Source organism: Meles meles, chromosome 13, assembly GCF_922984935.1.
Source record: "Meles meles chromosome 13, mMelMel3.1 paternal haplotype, whole genome shotgun sequence".
Taxonomy (NCBI): Eukaryota; Metazoa; Chordata; class Mammalia; order Carnivora; family Mustelidae; genus Meles; species Meles meles.
In genome coordinates, this window is record NC_060078.1 from 87208541 (window position 1) to 87226654 (window position 18114).

The 18114-nt window shown below is 59.1% G+C and overlaps 1 protein-coding gene across 1 annotated transcript in view; it reads right to left on the reverse strand.

The window, feature by feature from the left end:
• The window catches only part of CFAP46 (cilia and flagella associated protein 46), an 83962-nt gene that overhangs the window by 31248 nt on the left and 34600 nt on the right, over window positions 1-18114 (reverse strand). The window contains exons 24-33 of the mRNA XM_046026236.1: window positions 17852-18014; window positions 12871-12955; window positions 11489-11627; window positions 10959-11142; window positions 8454-8613; window positions 8055-8260; window positions 7107-7225; window positions 6282-6441; window positions 1044-1192; window positions 194-292 (exon numbers count right to left, since the gene is read on the reverse strand). Of these exons, the coding sequence (XP_045882192.1) occupies window positions 194-292; window positions 1044-1192; window positions 6282-6441; window positions 7107-7225; window positions 8055-8260; window positions 8454-8613; window positions 10959-11142; window positions 11489-11627; window positions 12871-12955; window positions 17852-18014 (1464 nt within the window). The remainder of the gene's footprint in view (window positions 1-193; window positions 293-1043; window positions 1193-6281; window positions 6442-7106; window positions 7226-8054; window positions 8261-8453; window positions 8614-10958; window positions 11143-11488; window positions 11628-12870; window positions 12956-17851; window positions 18015-18114) is intronic.

Here is an 18114-nt window from a genome sequence, read left to right on the forward strand (position 1 = left end):
GACTGCCCCCGGCGCTGCCCCCCCAGGCCGAGGGTCTTCCCACCCCCACTGTCTGGCTGTGTGTCATGCAGGATGGGCCTGGGGTTGCAGAGGACACAGCCGGGAGCAGCTCCGTGTTGGCCAAATCCTTCCTTGTTTTCAGGCGAGCTGGTGTCCCCTGGGCGGGATGGGACCGCGGGGGCTGGGGGGGCACCTCGCCTGCTCCAGATCGTAGATGTACGTCTGCCCGGCCTGCTCCTCGTGGTAAGTGGCTGCTGCTCCCAGTCTCAAATCGGAACACGCAAGGGCAAGTCTGGGGACGGGGCGGCAGAGCGAGCGCATGGTCACACGGGACGTGTGGGTAAGGGTCAGGCTGCACTGGGCTCAGTGCGCCTCATAAGAACTGGTAAACGAGGAAGGAACGTGTAATTTAGTGATGTTTTCAGTAACATTCAGACCTAAGCAAAATGACGCAGGAACGTTCACACTCAGACACCGGACTCCGTCCGGACTCACCGTCTAGGTCACCCTCAGAGGGAAAATGTGGCCCCGCGTGGGGCCCCGAGCTCCGCGAGCAGGGCAAGGTCTGCTTCGGCTCCGGCGTGAAACGGTGTCGTGGGAAAGGGGCGTCAAGCTTACAGGAGAGCTGTCCGAGCGCTTCAGAGCCCGACAGCACGTCCCGCGCCCAGAGCCCTGGGCACAAGCGCTCACCGCACCCGCCTCACGGGGTGTCTCCCTGCCCCCCGCCACCCTGTAAACATTTTCTCTGGATGACTGGAGAGTAGGCCACACGGCGGCCCTTCGTTCTACTACACCAGCGTACATGTCCTTAGAACAACCACCTTCCCTTAAGGACCAGGTCGAAACTTCAAAACAAAAAGAGTATTTTCATGCTCAAGTATGTGGACTTACTGGGTTCTACAAATCACTGGGCTCTTGCTGACGGAATTAGCCAACCGCAGAGTTAGTATTTGGAAAGGCTCTTTCTCTTACATTGCTTTGGAGCTTTCCCCTTAGCCTCCCAAGTGCTCCCCAGCTTCCCGGAACGCGCGGGCCGTACTGACCGCAGGTGGTAGAGGTCTCCGAGGCTCCTGCTGTCCACCACGGCGGCCGCGATGGCTGCGCCCAGCTGCAGGAGCGGGACCGTGAGCTCGTGGAGGGACAGCTTCTGCAGGGCTCTGACCAAATGGTCCAGATAGTACAAAGTGTACGTCTACGTAAACACACAACAGACGTGTAAGGTCGAGGACGGGAGGGACGGCAGCCGCCGGCTCATAAGGTCGCAACCTCCCCCTTCCCCACGCCACACACAGGTCCCGACGCGCACCTGGTACCAAGCCGTGTTTGCTGAGTGAACGGACGCTGTGCCCTCCCCCTTCTCTCCCTCACGCACAGCTTTCGTCTTGTCACGTGCGATCACCCTTGATCGTCCCCACCCAACGCAGTTGTAAGGCCTCACAAGAAACAACCCATCCACACATTTACTCAAATTAATGTGTTTGTTGGATTTCTTCCACAGAAACTGCCGATCCATTGCAGACAGAATCTCTCTAGGAACACATATAACGGCCTTAAAACCGAGTACAGGGAGAGAACAAGTCACGCTCGTCAAGACAGACTGGGTTTGACATAATTACTATATGCGGTGGAAAATTTGAGAAGCTGGATCAAGTGTTTCGGCAACGTGCCTGAAGCGCAGGACAGGGGCGGTGAGTTACTGGGCCAGAAGACAATGGGGACCTCAAGAAGTGAACCATATTGGGGTGCACTTGTCTGGGGCTTTGTGAGGATTTAAGAGGCGGCTGGGAGTTTGGGTGGAGCTTCTGGTTTTTGTTTGCTTGTTTGGGGTTTTTCCTGTAGGGAGGAGACAACCAGCCGCGTGGAGGGCCCACTGTAAGCTACGCGCCCGCCTGGGTCCCCAAAGGCCTGCACCTTAGGGTTCAGGGTGATGTACATGCAAAGCAGCCGTCTCAGGGACTTCCCAAAAGCCAGTGGCTTTGGGTGGCCTGGAGAACATGCGTTTTCTTTGAGAGATTAATACCGATAACTCCTGGTGAGGCCGGTCAGGAAGCAGGGGTGGGAAGGAGGCACACAGCCTACAGACCCTACAGACACTACAAGCTAATAAAAGGACATTAAGAACAACATCACTTTACAAACTTGAAATTTCATATTACGTGGAAATATCCTAGGAAAACACAATCCACCAAATTATAAGAGAAACAGAAAATCAGAAAAGCTCTTGAACTACAAAGTAAACTGAATCATAACTTAGGACCTTCCCGCAAAGAAGAAAAGGTCCAGAAGTTCCCACCAGGGAACTCTCCCAAACTTGAGGAGGGAAGAACAATCTTTTACAAACCTCCCCAGGAACGAAAATAAAGGTGGGGGCCATCGGCGGTGGCCCCACGCACCCCTCGCACCCGCAGGTCAGCAGAGATGAAGGTCACAGGGAAAATGGCAGAGAGGACACTGTCACCGTTGCCGGGAAGAGTGACTTATGGTTTGTTCTTTTCTCGGGCCCCCAGGCTGGCTTCGCGCTCTCTCTCGTGGGACGGTTACACCCGAGCCTTGACCGAACTCCTCGGTTTGACCGATGGGCCTCAAACACACGGGGCAGCTGCGCTCCTGTCTGCCTCCCCGTTCCCACGGTGCCCGGTGACGTGCTCTTACTCAGAACGGGGTGGCGAGAGCCCCTCCACCGCCCTCCACTCCCACAACCGCAGACAAGCATGCTGAGAGCCGCCGCACGGGGACACCGTGAAGCGGCCGCCCCGGCAGCGGGAGGCGTCCCCCCAGCGACGTGACTCTCGTGTTCTCGCTTACAAAAAACTTCACGCCAAACACTAAACTGTATGTAGACTAATATCAAGCATTTGTTGTTTGTTGTGACGTAGTAATTTTGATCATAATTATTTTTATTATCTCTTGTTAATACCCTAATATTGAAATGTTAAAAAAAATTAACTTTTCTTAGATCGTGTTCCATTAACATTAAAATGTTTCAATTATTAGTTATTAACAGACAGAATAAGTAAAGAACCACTGGCATTTTGCCACATTCCAGACTTTTTAAAAAAATAAGCATCAGTAGAAACACGAAGCCGTTCAAGAAAAAGGAGGGGTAAGGAGACACTTCCTAACCGACGAAAGGTCAGTGTCACATTGGGACCCACAAGGACACAGACCCTTGGCCTCTGTCCCTGCTGCTGGCACCGAGCTCCGACAACCCTTGGGACCTCGAGACCCAGGAGGCCCTTCCGAGCAGCTGAGTTTGCCCCCGCGAGGTGACCCCGGGCGGCCCCCGGACAGCTCGGGATGGGGGCTGCGTGCCGGGGACCCAACCCTGTGACCAGAGGCTGGAGGTCTGGTCCCGGTCCCTACTGCCGGGGACGGGGAGGGGCCGGAGGCGGAAAAGTCACCGGACGGCCAGATTCCCTCACTCGCGCCTGCGTCGCGGAACCTCCCTAAAACGCTAAACGGAGCAGCGAGGCGCGCGTCCAGGGTGGTGAACACACCCACACGCGGGCGGTGCCCCCGGGGCCAGGCGCTAGGAGCTCCCCGGCTCGGCCCCGCCCAGACCTCCACCCGCCGACCTCTTCACCCGGCTGCTCACTGCGTCCTTTCTAATAACCCGGTGATCTAGAGAACACGGCGTCGCCCTGAGCTCCGTGAGCTGTCCTAGCACATCGTCACCCCTGCAGGGGGCGTCACGGGAACCTCCAGCCCGCGGCCACATCAGATGGCGATGCGGTGGCCTAGGGACCCGACACTGTGGACGCGGGGGCCGCCTTGAGAGCCTGAGCTCTGCGGCCGAGGAGCCCACACCCACCAACCCTGGGTGTTCCGTGCCGGGACTGGGTGAATTCACGGGACACCCAGCAGGCGTCCACGGGCAGCAGGAGAGCTGGACGTTGGTGTGGAAAAGCCGCACGTCTGGGGCCGGCTGGGAACAGGAAACGGCCCAGAATCTGGATAACGTTTCACCGGATCCTGACGCTGGACGAATGGGACGCGACTGTGGTCACCAGCACCGCAAAGTGGAAACGCGATGATGCAGGAACGAATCATAGGTTTTGGCCACATTGACCGTCTCCGGATAATCGTCGGCAGAAGACCCACGTGACCCGCTGAAAGAACGAAGGGAAGCAGCGCCGTCGCGCGAACAGGTGGGAGGAAACACGTGGTCGTCGTCTGCAGCCGCTCACGATTAAGCTGAGCAGCGAGAAACGGGAAACTTTCTAGCGGGTTGAGAATCTCCCTGAACCCCCAACAAAGAGCCACCGCACCCCTAGCAAGAGTCGCCAACCCTCCCGTCAGAGCCGGCAGCGCTAAGGCAGTGTGCCATGCCCGGCGTCTCTCCCACACCTGCCCGGGCCTGGACCCGCGGAGCCCGGTGCAGGAGTGGCGAGAGCGGAGACGGAGTCCGGAGACGAGCAGCAGACGGAGCGACGGGCCCACAGGACATCCAGAAGACGTGACAGATAAGTCACCACAATTACTAAAAGTTAACAAAACTGTTATTTCTGTATTTACCGTGGCGTTCAAGCATGACCCAGAAGGGCTATTTGCAACAGGATCAAAGACGTCGAATACGCGGAAACCCACTGGACACGTGCACACGCCCCGCCCAGGAAACGCACCCCCTGCCACGTGTCGAAGGAAGGCCTGAGGGGGGGGGGGGCGGACCGTTCGCGCACTGGAGGGCCGAGGGCGTCACACTCCCGAGCCGGCTGCCGACACCGAGACTCTGAGCAGTCACGAGCCGGGCGCCAGCCACGGACCCTAGCGTGCACGCAGAGATGCGAGCGGAACGGAAGGAACGTCCAGGATCTTCTCGAAGACCAGTGTGAGGTCACGCGAGGCTCAGGCATCCCGGCCGTGAGGGGCGGACGCGTGCGTGTGGACACGGCCATAGGGCCAACGTGGCTCCGCGGAGAAGATGGGCTCATGCTCCTCCCACAGGTGGGCTGGAACATTCTGATCCCCAGATTGGAAAGCCTGCGCCGACCTCGCCCTACACCACACCCGCCAGCTCAGGCGGCGGCCTGTGTGACTCTGGCGCAGACCCCAGAAAGCTTCGGGAAGACGCTGTAAGCGCGCATCTTCACGGCCTCTGGAGAGGGAAGCGGTCCTGTCAACCAGCTCCACGACGTCCTGGTGACAAAGGAGCAGGTCTCTAGTTGTCACGTGAGCGCGCCCGCGAGTCCCCAGTCCCCAGGAGAGCACGCGCACCCGCGAGTCCCGCGCAGACCCCAGGACAGCCCGCGGAGAGGGGAAGGCGATGGGCCTTCGTACCCTGCCGGAGCGTGGTTGCCACAGAAGGTTGGATTCCTTCACGTTGGTAAGAAAGAAACAGAAACCTTAGTAAAATGTGGGCAACAGACTGGAAAGGCCACAGAGACGACATCCGAGGGCCAGAGGGCACAGTGAGGTGCGGCCACTGAACGGCCCAGGCAGGACGGCGAACCGCGTGAGGCCGGCACGCTGTGGACGACGGCCCTCCCGCCCGCTGCAGGGCCCACGGCGCTGGCACAGCCGCTTCGGAAGGCCGTTTGGCCAGAGGTGACCTGGTCGGCCAAACCCACGCTCCACGACCGCGGGTTAGGTCAGGAATGCTCAAAGCAGCTTCGCGTGTGAAGCCACCGACTGAGACAACACAGGGTCACCCAGAGCCGCACGGCCGAGCGGACTGTGGTCTGGTCCGGGGACCGTGGGACGGCTCCACAGCCGTGAGAGCCAAGAGGTGACGGAGACACGGGCAAGACGGGGCGAGCGAGCCCAAACGCAGGAGGGGCACGAGGACGATCTCCACGTGGTTGAGCACCAAAGACAGGATGAAGGTCCCTGTCATCAGGTCTGACCCCTGCGACCTAACAGCAAATGGCTTCCTTGCCAGCGCGGTCGGCAAAAGTCCAGAGAGGGAGCATTTCCGTGGGTCACCCAGGTGGGCCCTGGTGTCGGAGCCGGAGCCGGGGGGACGGCCACGGCTCGGCGCCACAGCAGCCACAGACAGGGCCACCCGGCGGCGTTTCCGCAACGGGCCGCGCTCCCGGCGGGGAGGGGACTGCACGACGACAGGGAGCACGTGCTTCCCCCCGACACGGGCGGTCGCCTGGGGACGGGGGCGGCCGGGACGGCAGAGGCCTGGGCGGCCGCACACAGGTGCGTCCTCAATGAGGCACCGAGCCGGGCCCTGCGTACGTGCCCTCTTTCCGGATGTACTTCACGGCACCACGGCCACGGGGCGGGGAGTCGGGGTTCGGGACGCTGGCCCGCACGCGCCCCTCGAAGTCGCTTACCGGCCTCCGGATGCTCGACGGGTTAATGGTAAAGTCGCCGTCATCGCGTCTGAACAGCGCCGTCACTCCTTCCGGGCAGGAGTAGGAGCCCCATTCTTCCACGCTGGCCGGCACGTCTTGGAGCCGCTTGCCCGCGGCGGCGGTTTGCTGCGGCGAAGCAGGAAGGTGGGACTCGCTTCGGAATCCCGCACAGCCTGAGCCGGTGGGGGCTGGACCCGGAGACGGCACTGCCTTCGGGGGCCCAGCGCTGCCTGGATCTGGGCCCCTCCCCAGCCCCGACGGGGCCCCTGCCCGTGGCCGCCCTCCCTGTGACCCACACCATAGCCATGTTCACTGCCACAGCCGAACGCGCTCTGACGTCACTTGCGAGAGCGCAATGCGGACGCTGAGTCTTCCCAGGGAGCCCGGCTCGCAGTGCCCCCAGCACCGGCCACCCGGCGCTCGGAGGACGCGGTGCCGGAGCCCAGGGGGAAGGCCCGCTCTGCATGGCCACCCCGGGATGCCGGCGCTTTCCCCTCTGCTCCAGAGAGCCGGCCTCTCACCCACACGCCTGCGGCCAGAGAGGAGACACGCATCCTGGGTCACCCTCCTAACAGTCCGGGGGTGTCCTCCACTTTACGGAAGAGGACACTGAGGGACAAGGGGTCCATCAGGCCCCACGGCCTGGGTGTGTCCAGGCCCACCCCCGTGGACGCAGGCTGTGGCCCTGGCCTTCCGCTGTTGGGGGGGCCCAGACACAGTCCCACATTCGAACGTGCACACGGTACCTGCTTGGGGTCTTTGCCCTTCTCTCTGTCCTTCTCTCTGTCCTTCTCCTTCTCCTTCTCTTTTTCCTTCCCCTTCTTCTTCTCCTTCTCTTTTTTAGGCAATAACAAGTGTGAGCCAGTTGTTGCCTCTGGAATCTCACTTTCGGAAATTGCTTTTCCTGCTGTAACTAAAGACACCTGCAGAAAACGAGACCGCGGCACAGCCTGAGGAGCCGCCGAGCACACGCTCCTGCACCCGCCAGATCCGAGGGGTGGTGGGGGTCCTGCGGCTCTGAGGGGCAACCTTGTGTCTCCTCGGGCACCAGGGCCACACCAGTGAGCCGGCCCCAAGCACAGGGACTGTAGTGTCCCTCAGTGGGTGGGACACCGCAGTCTCCAGGATGCTGGACCAGCGGGGACACAGCTGACCTCCAAGGAGTGCCGGTCACCTCCACGAAGTGAGTGCGTGTCTCTAAGTAAGAACACGTAGACATTTTCGCTGTTCTCCTAACGGAAGGGCTAAGGAACCCTTGTCCTGGGACGGGGGGAGAGTGGGCTGGCGCATCTTGAAGACCGAGGATGCCTTCCCAGTCTGTCTCACTCTTCCCACTGCCAAGGGGTGACGGTCCCACTGTCCCCAGGCACATTGCTGGGAGGGTCAGGGGCACTGCCCTCAAATGTCCTCGAGAACCAGAGGCTCCAAGAGCTCCCCTGGGAGGGCCCTAAAGAGATGGTGGGGAGGGGGGATGCACGGAATAAGGTTCTGGAAGCTGAGTGCCAGGGTGCAGCGGGGCAGGCAGAGGCAAGCGTGGGCTGGCCGTCCCCTCCACACACCGTTGCCCTGGGGTACTTCCTGGTGGACGGGCCGGGGTGGGGGTGTGTTTCAGAGAAGAGTGTCCTCGGCCACTGCGGGGGTCAGGGCTGTTGTCCGAGGGCTGCGCCAGCCGGCGAAGCCCGTGAGCTGCACGGGGGGTGGCAGCTCTGGCCCAGAGCTGGGGACGGGGCAGCGAGCAGCCCGGTGCCTCACCTGCCAGATGCGCCTGAGGCATGCATAGGCCAGGAGGCAGTGGTCCTGGTGGTCGGCGGCGCTCGGGGACACCATCAGCGCCAGCAGGGTGTGGGCCCGGGCCAGCATCTCCAGCTGTCGCACGTTCCAGAGCTTCTCCACAGACACTGTCCCCACGTCCTTGGACACCGTGCTTTCCGGGGCTTCCTGGGCGGACAGTGGCTCCTCTGTAACACAAGGGGGGCCCCAGCCATGAGCTGTCCTGACCGGGCCCTTCTAGAAGGCGTCCCTGCCGTCAGGGGCCAGGCTGGCCTCTGGGGTAGTACCCCAGGGTTCCTGCCCCGGCTGCAGGTTGCAGCGGCGGCCGCGAGGTCACGTCCACGCCAGGCCGGCCCCGGGCAGAGCAGACGGCACCCGCACCTGCCCCCTCCGGTGCGTCCCCGGCCGGGCTGATCAGCATCAGGATGTCCACCGCCCACTTCAGGTGGAAAGTCACGTCTTCCATGGGAAACTGCTCGTAGTACAGCCATTCGCTGAGCTCCAGGATGTACTCAACCTTCTGCCACTCGTTCTCTGGTTTCTTCGGGACGAAGCAAAAGAGGACAGAAGAGACGCGCTTACCGCTCAGCACCCCAAACGCTGAGACAGACGGCGGCCGCTGCTTCCTTTCTGGAAGCCCGTGGTGGGCCCTCACCCCGCCTCCACGCGGCGGACCCGCTAGCGGACATCTGCTGCCCACACTCGTTAGAACCTTCCTGTCGCTCACACTACTATCCCAAGACCAAAGCCTGGCACGGTCTCTCCGGGTCCTCCAGTCCCCGGCCTGTGCCCGCCTGCCCCTCCCGGCCCCCGGCCTCCTCAGCCGGGCTGTCTTTGGTCCGTGCACAGCTTTGTTTCCTCAGACGGGCTTCCAGACCCGTACGGGAGGCTCTGGATGGTTCTGCGGTTCAGCGGAGCGCCAGGGTCAGGGGAGACGCCGCTCGATCCCTCCGGCAGCCCCAGAGCCCAGCCCGAGGCCCGGCCCGCGCACAGACGAGGTCCCACACCGCAGTGGAGCCTCCCCCGCCTGCCCAGAGCAGAGCCAGCCTGGCCCATGGTCCCTCTGCTTCCACCTGCTGCGTCCCACGCCCCGAACCCCAAACTGCCCCATGCCTGGCCCCAGCACGGGGAGGGGAGGCCGCCATCCGTGGGGCGGGAAAGGCAAGAAGGAGGAGGGGGCGCCGAGGAGGGGGAGTTCGACTCCGGGTGTTGGGTGGACACATCCAGAGACGGAAGGGGTGCGGGCAGCGGGGCGTGCGGGGCGAGAGGAAATGGGTCCAGGCTAGACACTAAGCTGCGAGGCGACTCAGGGGCAGGGGGCGTTCAGCCCAGGAGCCTAGCCGGATCGTCAGGGAGGAAGGCTTGTGGAGGGCGGGGAGCCGAGCCCTGAGACCCCCCCCACCTCAGTGAGGGGTGGGGGAGGGAGGCAGAAGGAGAGAAAAAATGTACAAATCTTTTATCTGACAAGGGGTCGTGCCCAGGATGCACGAGGAAGTCCTACAGCTCAACGATAAAAAGGTAACCAAATGAAAAATTGGGCAAAGCATCAGAATAGACATTTTCCCAAAAAAGATAGACAAACGGCCCATACGTGCATGAAAATACATGCGTCAGTCGCCCGGGAAGCGAGATGGCGCCGTGGCCACCAGGATGCTAGAACCAGGCGGCCAGGTGACAGTGTCGCCCGGGGGGTGGAGAGACCGGAGCCCTCACCCAGCTGGTAGGAAAGCACTCCCGGAAGGTTCTGTGGGGAGACCCCACAGGGTCCCACAGTTACGCTGCTTGGGCAGAGCCCAAGAGAAACGTGGCCGTGTGTCCACACGGAAGCAGCCCCCCACGGAAAGAACACAAACACCCGTCTGACGGGAGACCAGCAGCCCCAGCAGGCAGAGGCACACACGGCCTCACACACGACGTCTGGACACCTTCACTACATGGAAGAAGCCGGTCACAGGGACACACCGTGCGCGACTGCACGTGCATGACATGTCCGGACAGAAAAACCCTTACGGACAGAGAGTGGACTGGTGTCTCACGGGCTGGCGGTGGCAGGACAGTGAGAACAGACGTGCGGGCGGTGAGGGAATATTGTACCGCTGACTGTGGTGACGGCCGTGTGGCCGTGTGTGCTTTCTACAAACACCTTGTACCCCTGAGAAACAGGGAGCAAGGGAGGAGGGCACGTGGGGTCAGTGGCGATGGAGAGCCTTTGCAAGAAGCCCAGTGCCTTTGTCTGAAGCAGGGGGGGCCGCGCTCCTGGTCCCGGTGAACCTGACGGGGACCTTGGTCTTCACCGTCCACTCAGCACTGACCACACAAGCAGTGTCCTGACCCGTCCCAGTTAACTCCTTCCCGAGAGACGCCCCACCCCTGGGACCCTGGCTCAGTCGAGAACCCTCCCAGCAGGACATGCTCCACGACAGACGAGAGGTGCTCTCTGGAACAGGTATTGGGGGCCGGGGAGCATCTTCAGGACAACCGCAGTGCCCCCTGCCTCCACGGGTTTCCCTGTCCTTCCCTGAGTCCCACCTGCTCTGCGCCAGGCACCTCCCCTCCCCCGATTCTGCCCCCGTGTGGCTCCCAGTCTGCTCGGTTCCTGTGGGGCGGGCAGTCTCAGAAGGCTGCAGAACCCTGCTCCCTCCGCAGCCCAGACCAGCCTCGGGCGTCCCCTCCTCGGGTGGGCTCCCCTGCAGAACAGGATGGCCGGCCCGCAGGTGCGTCCCTCCACGCGGGGGAGGTGCGACAGCGGACAGCGGTCTGTCAAGTGTCCTTGACTCATCAGAAGGGCACATGCCCTCCCTCCGCTCCTCTGCTAGGCGAGGAGGGGCTCAGCCTCCCTCCACAGGTCACGAAGCTGAGTCACACCACCCGAAGTCCCGGTCAGACCTGCAGGGCGCGGATGGCGTGGTAGCGGCAGACCAGCTGCCCGGACGCGCTGCTCGAGTTCCAGGCCAGCTGGTGCCACAGGTGGGCCAGGTAATCCTCCCTCTCGTCCTTGAACTTCCGGATTTCCATGGTGAAATTCTGGCCCAGTTTGGCTTTCACAATGACCATATGTTTAAAAATCAAGCTTAAAAAAGCAAAAGAGAGAAATTAGTGCTTGAAAGGAAAACAATTAAGTGTAGATGATGTATCTAAAACTAAGGAATTCGTGTCCCTTTTCCTAATGACAAAGACAAAAGACAAAGGAGCCCCAGGTCCTCGGCATCTGTGTGTGCTCCTGCTCCTTGCCTTGAACTCCCTGCGGGTGGGGAGAGAGCGGACCTGGGAAGGCTGCAGAGCCAGAGTCGGGGAGGGTGTCCTGGGGGAGGGGAGACGGTGGGGAAGGGGTGGGGAGGGGGAAGGGAGCAGGGAGGGGAGAGGGGAGGGTGGGGGGGAGGAAAAGGAGAGGGGAAGGGGGAGGGGGCAGCGCTCACAGGCGGTGGGCGGTCCTCGGCAGCACCTGCACGGCCTCGCCCAGCACCTTGAGGCCGCCCTCCCAGTCCCCGCAGTCTGCGTGGCAGTGGAACAGCAGCCCGTAGAGCGCGGCCCGCAGCGTCAGGTCGTCCTCGGCACCTGCGGGTGGGAGCAGCCGGTGTGCGGGGGCGAGGCTGGGCTGCCCAGGGCCCCACCACCCAAGCCCAGTCGGCCTCGCCGAGTCCCCCGGAGCTTCCTCCGCCCGTAGGTGCCTCCCGCGCACCGCCCGCCCTCGCTGAGCTCGGACTTTGCGCCCCCCCCCCCCCACCCACCCCAGGTCCTGCGCTGTCCCTCCTCTGCGGCTTTAAGATCGGGCGGCCGGGCCTGCGCCCTTGGGTGTGGAAGCGGCCTGCAGAGAGATGGAGACCAAGCCGTCCTGTGGACTCGCCACCGCACACCCCAGGGCACGCCCGAGCTTCCGCCCCGGGGTCGCGCCTGAGCAGAGGCCCTGCGATGGGCACAGGACCCGCGGGGGCTCTGTTTGCATGGTGGACCCCAGAGCAGAGAAGGCCATGGCCAGGACCCTACTGGCACCAGCCCCCGCTGCGTAGGGCCTGTGCGCCCCCGTGACCTCTGCACGGCCAGCGTGGGGCCCTCAGTATACGGGGTCCTCGCCACCCACGCCCAGCAGCGGGACCGAGACGCTGGTCAGCCTCTGGGACTGGGCCGCAAGGGCCGCTCCTGGCTGTTGTTTCAGGCCTGACCGGCTGGGGGTCCTGCCCTGTGCCCCGCGTCGCTTCCGTCCTGCCAGGAGCCGCGGCGCGCTCTGCAGCGGGAGACTGGGAACTGTTGGGGCTCAGTGCTCCCAAGTCAGTGACACGTGGTCCTACTTCTCGTGCATTATTTTAAATCAAGTTTCTCTCTCCGACAGAGCTGAAGTTCTCGGGGACCGGAGGCCGTCCCCGGCATTCACACTCCCCAGCAGATGTGGGGATGAGTATTTTTCTTAGCAGAATTAAACTTGAATTCTTAAATATGGTTTTACGTCCTAGTTCAGTTTGTTTTGGTTTGGTTTTGCAAGACTACATCTCCGCCTTGTTGTGCGGAAGTGCACGACTGTGACCTGTTGCTGGGTATCCGGGGACTGGGTTCCACAGCAGCTACTAGGCTGAGCGAGCGGTCCCTGACCCCAGGGCGTCTGGGACAGGGCCCCTAGTTGGTGTCCTTGTGCACACCATGGGGGTTCCATGAGGTTGTTGCCCATCACACCCCAAGTGACGAGCCGACCCTCCCTGTGGTCTCCGTCCGGATTAAGCAGGCTTCACGCAGCTGCCGGAATTCATAGCGCGGAGCACTCGCCTCTTCTCATGCCTGTGGCCGTGTCTGTCCTGTGTCTACAAACCTGGGCGAAAGTGACCTTCTGTCACCCCTCCGCTGTGGGAGTCCGCCGTAGGCCACTGGTGAAGAGGGAGCACTTTCCCCTTTGCCTGCGGCGAAACAAGGAGACACAGGACGTCGTGAATTACTCTTTCACCGCTTTGAGGTTTTTTTGGCTCAGTACCTAAGTACAGAAATTGCAACTAAATTTCTGAAATACTAAGTCATAAAAAGTGAAGTCATATTTCACCCAGGAGAAGAATCTCCCCAGGGCCTGTGAGAGCCTGTACACAGAGGCCACCCCCAACGTAGACAGCAGCTTTTTCAATGACATGAAGTGTCCAAATCCATTTTAGAGGTTGAAATCAATGCGATCAAAAGCACATTAGAAAAAGCTTATTAAGAAGGATGCCTGGGGGGCGCCTGGGTGGCTCAGTGGGTTAAAGCCTCTGCCTTCGGCTCAGGTCATGATCCCAGAGTCCTGGGATCGAGCCCCACATCAGGCTCTCTGCTCTGCAGGGAGCCTGCTTCCTCCTCTCTCTCTGCCTGCCTCTCTGCCTAGTTGTGATTTCTCTCTGTCAAATAAATAAAAAATATTAAAAAAAAAAAAAAAGAAGAAGGATGCCTGGGTGGCTCAGTCAGTTAAGAGTCTGACTGTTGGATTTTGGCTCAGTCTTGATCTCGGGGTCCTGGGATCACCTGGAAGAAATGGCAAATACCTTGAAACATGCCCGCTGCCTGCACTGACTCAACAGGAAGTGGAAAATCTCAGCAAATGTGCGCAAGCAACAACTGAACCAATAATCAGAAACCACCCGAAGAAAAGTCCTGGACCCAATGGCTCGTGGTTGGATTCTACCCAATGTCTCCACAATCGACACTAACCCTCCTCAACTTCTGAAACACTGAAGTGGAAGGAATACTTCCAAACTGATTCGGACACCATTACCTTGAAAGCAATCTAGACAAACACACAACAAGAAAAATCATGGGCCAATCCCCATTAGGAATTTAGATGAGGGAAAAATTCTCAACAAAATTTAGCAAATCAAATCCATGACCACATGGGGTTCATCCCAGGAGTACGAGAGTCCTTCCACACACCATCAATCAACGTAACATCACGTTAATAGAATGAAGGAGAAAAGCTCCACAATCATCTCAACTGATGGAGAAAGGCATTAGACAAAATCCAACAGCTTTTCATAAAATCTCAGGAAACTGGGAAAAATGGAACATTTCTCAACACATGAAGGTATTTATCAACACCCCACAGCTGACAGTGCACTCAGTGTGAGCAACTGAAGCTCCCCCACGATCAGGAATGAGATGAAGATGCTTCCCTGCTGCTGTCCAAAATTCTACTGGAAATTCCAGCCAGAGCTGGAACAAGACAAGAGGTGAAGACAAAAAGAGGTGAAACTCTCTCCATTCACAGATGATATGGCCCTATATATAGAAGAATCCCAAAAAGTTCCCAAGAAAATCATTAGAGCTAATAAATCAATTTAGAAAACCTGTAGGACACAATAACCCGTGGTTTTTCTATATATCAGCAACGAACAATCCAGAAAGGAAACTAGGAATGTGCTGTGGACTTATTTGTGTCCCCCCCACCACCAAATTCACGTGTAGAAGTCTTTGTCTGCAGTGTGCTGCTATTTGGGGGGTAATTAGGGTTAGGTGAGGTCACGAGGGGGAAGGGTCCTTCGTAAGACCATCAGATGAGACAGGAGAGGTCTTGCTCTGCCCCACACTGCCCCAGAGGAGGGCACAGCAGGGAGGCAGATGGACGCAAGACAGAAGCGCCTTCGTCAGAACCGGGCCACGCTGATTCCCTGGTCTCAGAATTCCAGACCCCAGAAGAACGTGACACGTTTCCGGTCAGGTAAGCCGCCCAGTCATGCGGCACGTTCATACAGCAGCCAGAGCTGAGACAGAAAGCGAATTCATTTATACTAGCACCTAAAGGAATTAAATGCTTCCAAAGAGGTAAAAGACGTATCTGCCGAAAACCTTGAAAACATCCCTGAAAGAAATTAAGGAAGACCAATATGAATGGAAAAACATCCATGTTCGTGCATAGAAAGGCTTGATATGTTCAACTGTGCGCATTACCCAAAGTGATCTGAAGGTTCAACACGCCCGCCTCAAAACCCCAACACCGGTTTTAGAGGAAATGGAAAAGCCAATCCCCAAACTCATGTAGAATTGCAAGGAGGCCCAAGGAGCCACAACAATCTCAAAAGGGTTAATCGACTTGCAAGCCTCCTGTTCCTGACTCCGAAATTTGTCACAGAGCTGCAGTCGGCCAGTGGGTGCGGCCCTGGCATTTCGACATACAGACCCGTGGAACAGAAGACAGACCCCGGAAGGAAGCCCTCCCGTAAATGGTGAAGTGCGATTTGACGAGGACGCCAAGTTCATTCTATGGGAAAAGAGCCACGTTTTCAACAACGGGCGCTGGGACACGGCATCTTCACGCGCGACGGAACAAAGCTGTCCCCTGCTCTACAGCTGGTGCCGGAATCAACTCAAGTGGGGAAATCCTGAACAGAAGGGGCGAAGCTATAAAACTTAGAAGAAAACGCTGGAAAGTTCTTCGTGATATTGGATATGACACCAAAACCGGCAAAAGAACAAAAATCGTTGAATTTCGTCAAAATGAAGAAACTCTGTGCACCAAAAGACACCAGCAAGGGAGCGAAAAGGCAGTCAACAAATGGAGAAAACAATCTGCAAGTCTTGGGTCTGGGGAGGGTGAACATCCGGAGCGTGCAGACAACCCTCACAACTCCACAAACACAAACCAGTTCAAAGACCCGCAGGCAAGGAGCTGAAAAGAGGTTTCCCAAAGAAAATATGCAAAGAGCTAAATAAGCACATGAAAAGATCTCTATCCTAGTCCTAAGAGAAATGCAGATCAAAACCAAGACAGGTCCAGGAGCCCCGGGGCTCAGTCAGTTAAACATCTGACGTGGGTTCAGGTCAGGATCAGGGTCCTGGGACTGAGCCCCATGTTGGACTCCCTGCGCAGCGGGGATCCTGCTTCTCCCTCTGACCCTCTCCCCACTTGTCTGCTCGCTCGCTCTCCCTCTCCAACAAATAAATAAAATCTTTAAAAAAACCCCACACTACAATGAGGACCACTTCACGCCTGCTGGGATGGATACAGCGTTTTTCATGGGAATGAACACGTGCTGACGCAGAGGTGCAGAAACCAGGACGTGCTGGCGGGAATGTACACGGTGCCACGGCTTGGGAAGCAGTTTTGCATTTCTTCCGAAGGTTGAACACAGAGCTACCATTTACCCGGGAACTCCACTCCCGACTGTGACGCGGAAAGAACCGACCTCAGGCACAGACACCTGCGTGCTCTCGGCCGCACGTTCGAGCAGTGAAACGGTTGCAGCAGTCATGCCCGCCAGCAGACGGACGGACGGACAGAACGAGGTCCAACCGCGGAGCGGACTGTTTCTCGGTCCTAAGAAGGGAGGGAGTCCTGACACCTGCCGCCACACGGATGAACCGGAGGACGCTGTGCTGAGTGAGATAAGCCAGACCCGGCCGGACAAATCCCGCACGTGACCCAGCGTGGTCCCGTTCACGAACACAGAACGTAGGGCTGCTGGCAAATGGGGACAGGGCGGGGGCGTCTGTTGGGGCTGACGAAAAAGTTTCAGGCACAGACACGTGACGGCCACACGACAGTCGGAATATAATTAAGGTCCCTGAATTGTATACTTTCCAATGGTTAAAATGGGAAATAATTATGTAATTTACCACCACTTTAAAAAGCAAATTGGCAAAAACTGAACTTTAGGTTAAGTTTTATAAATGTCTGGACCCAGGCTTGGCAAACTTTTCTGTAAAGTGCCAGACAGTGAGTGCTCGAGGTCTGCAGGTCACAGGGCCTCTGTCACAGGGACTCCGCGCTGTGCTCTAGCCAAGCCTCAGACGCCATGTAATGAATGGGCATGGCTGTGTCCCAATAAAACTTTATTGACAAAAACAGGAGCCAGGCTAGATTCGGCTTGTGGGTGTGCTTTGCCCACACCTCGCTTAGACCATCAGAGGTCGTAAGTTGTTAGTAAGAAAACAGGAAGCACCGACCAGTTTCTTCTATGAGGCCATGATTCTCAATTTCCTCTTGCTTTTTCTTGAACAGCAGTCTCCCAGGCCAGGGACAGCCTTGGGAAGGCGCAGCTCTGGAATCAGCACAGAGGGTAGCTCCCTATCTCGTCCGGTCCCCGCCAAACCTCCCAGAGCCTGTCTGTCCGCCGGCCTCGGCGGTGTCACTGGGCCCTGGGCTGCCGGCTCAAGAAGCTCTGTCCACGGGCTCCTGCACGGTCTGAGCACGGACCTGTCTGCAACGACTCCGACCTGCGGGCCGTTGTTTGGGAAGGATCCCGCTGCAAACTGCAGGTTTACAGTAGGAGTGTGGCCGTCCCTGGCAGACAGGCAAGGTGCCGGAAGCCCTGTGGGGAGCCGAGGCCCGGGGCTGGGAGTCTCCAGGATGGGCAGAGGACACACGTGGTCAGCAGGGGATTGGGACAGTCCTCACTGACCTGCACACACCCTCTCGAGCTGGGTCTGGGCCCAGCTCTGCCAGCTTCGGGGACTGGTGGACAGAGGGAGCCACACAGGGACGATGCCTTCACCAAGGCCGCCCATGCTGGTGAAGGGGTGGGCACGGGGTAGAGCCAGGCCCGGACGCTGGCTCTTCTACAGTTTTCCTCAGCAGTCGGAGCCTTCTGTTCTGCTCCCACCTCCCCTGTCCCTTCCCCTCTCCTGCTGGGCTTTTCTGGGTATGGGTCAATGTTCTCTAGGGGAGGAAGGGAGGAAGGGGTGGGGTTTGCCCAGCTGGGATTTTGGAAATGCCCCGTCCTCCGGGCCCCCCACTCTGCTGGCCTTCACGTTCCTGGTTGCAAGGGTCTGCCTTTCCTTGGGATCTTGCCCACCCTTTCTGGGAGAGTCCTGCCCCGCCGTGGCCCCCCGCAGCACACCTGCTTTTTCGCTTCTGTCTTGTTGATGATGCGGATGATCCGCTGCAGGACGTTCTTGGTTCTCCTCCTGGTGGCCGCCGAGGACAGCAACGGAAGCCAGGTGTTCCAGTACTGCCTTGCGGCCACCATCACCAGCGCACTGCTCCTTGCAATGCCCCCAAACCTGAAAGGGAGTTGCTGGCCGGGACAGGTGTAGACAGGGATGGACAACGCAGCAGCAACACGTGAGGCTTACAGGGGCGGAGGTGGGGCTGGGTGCCCTG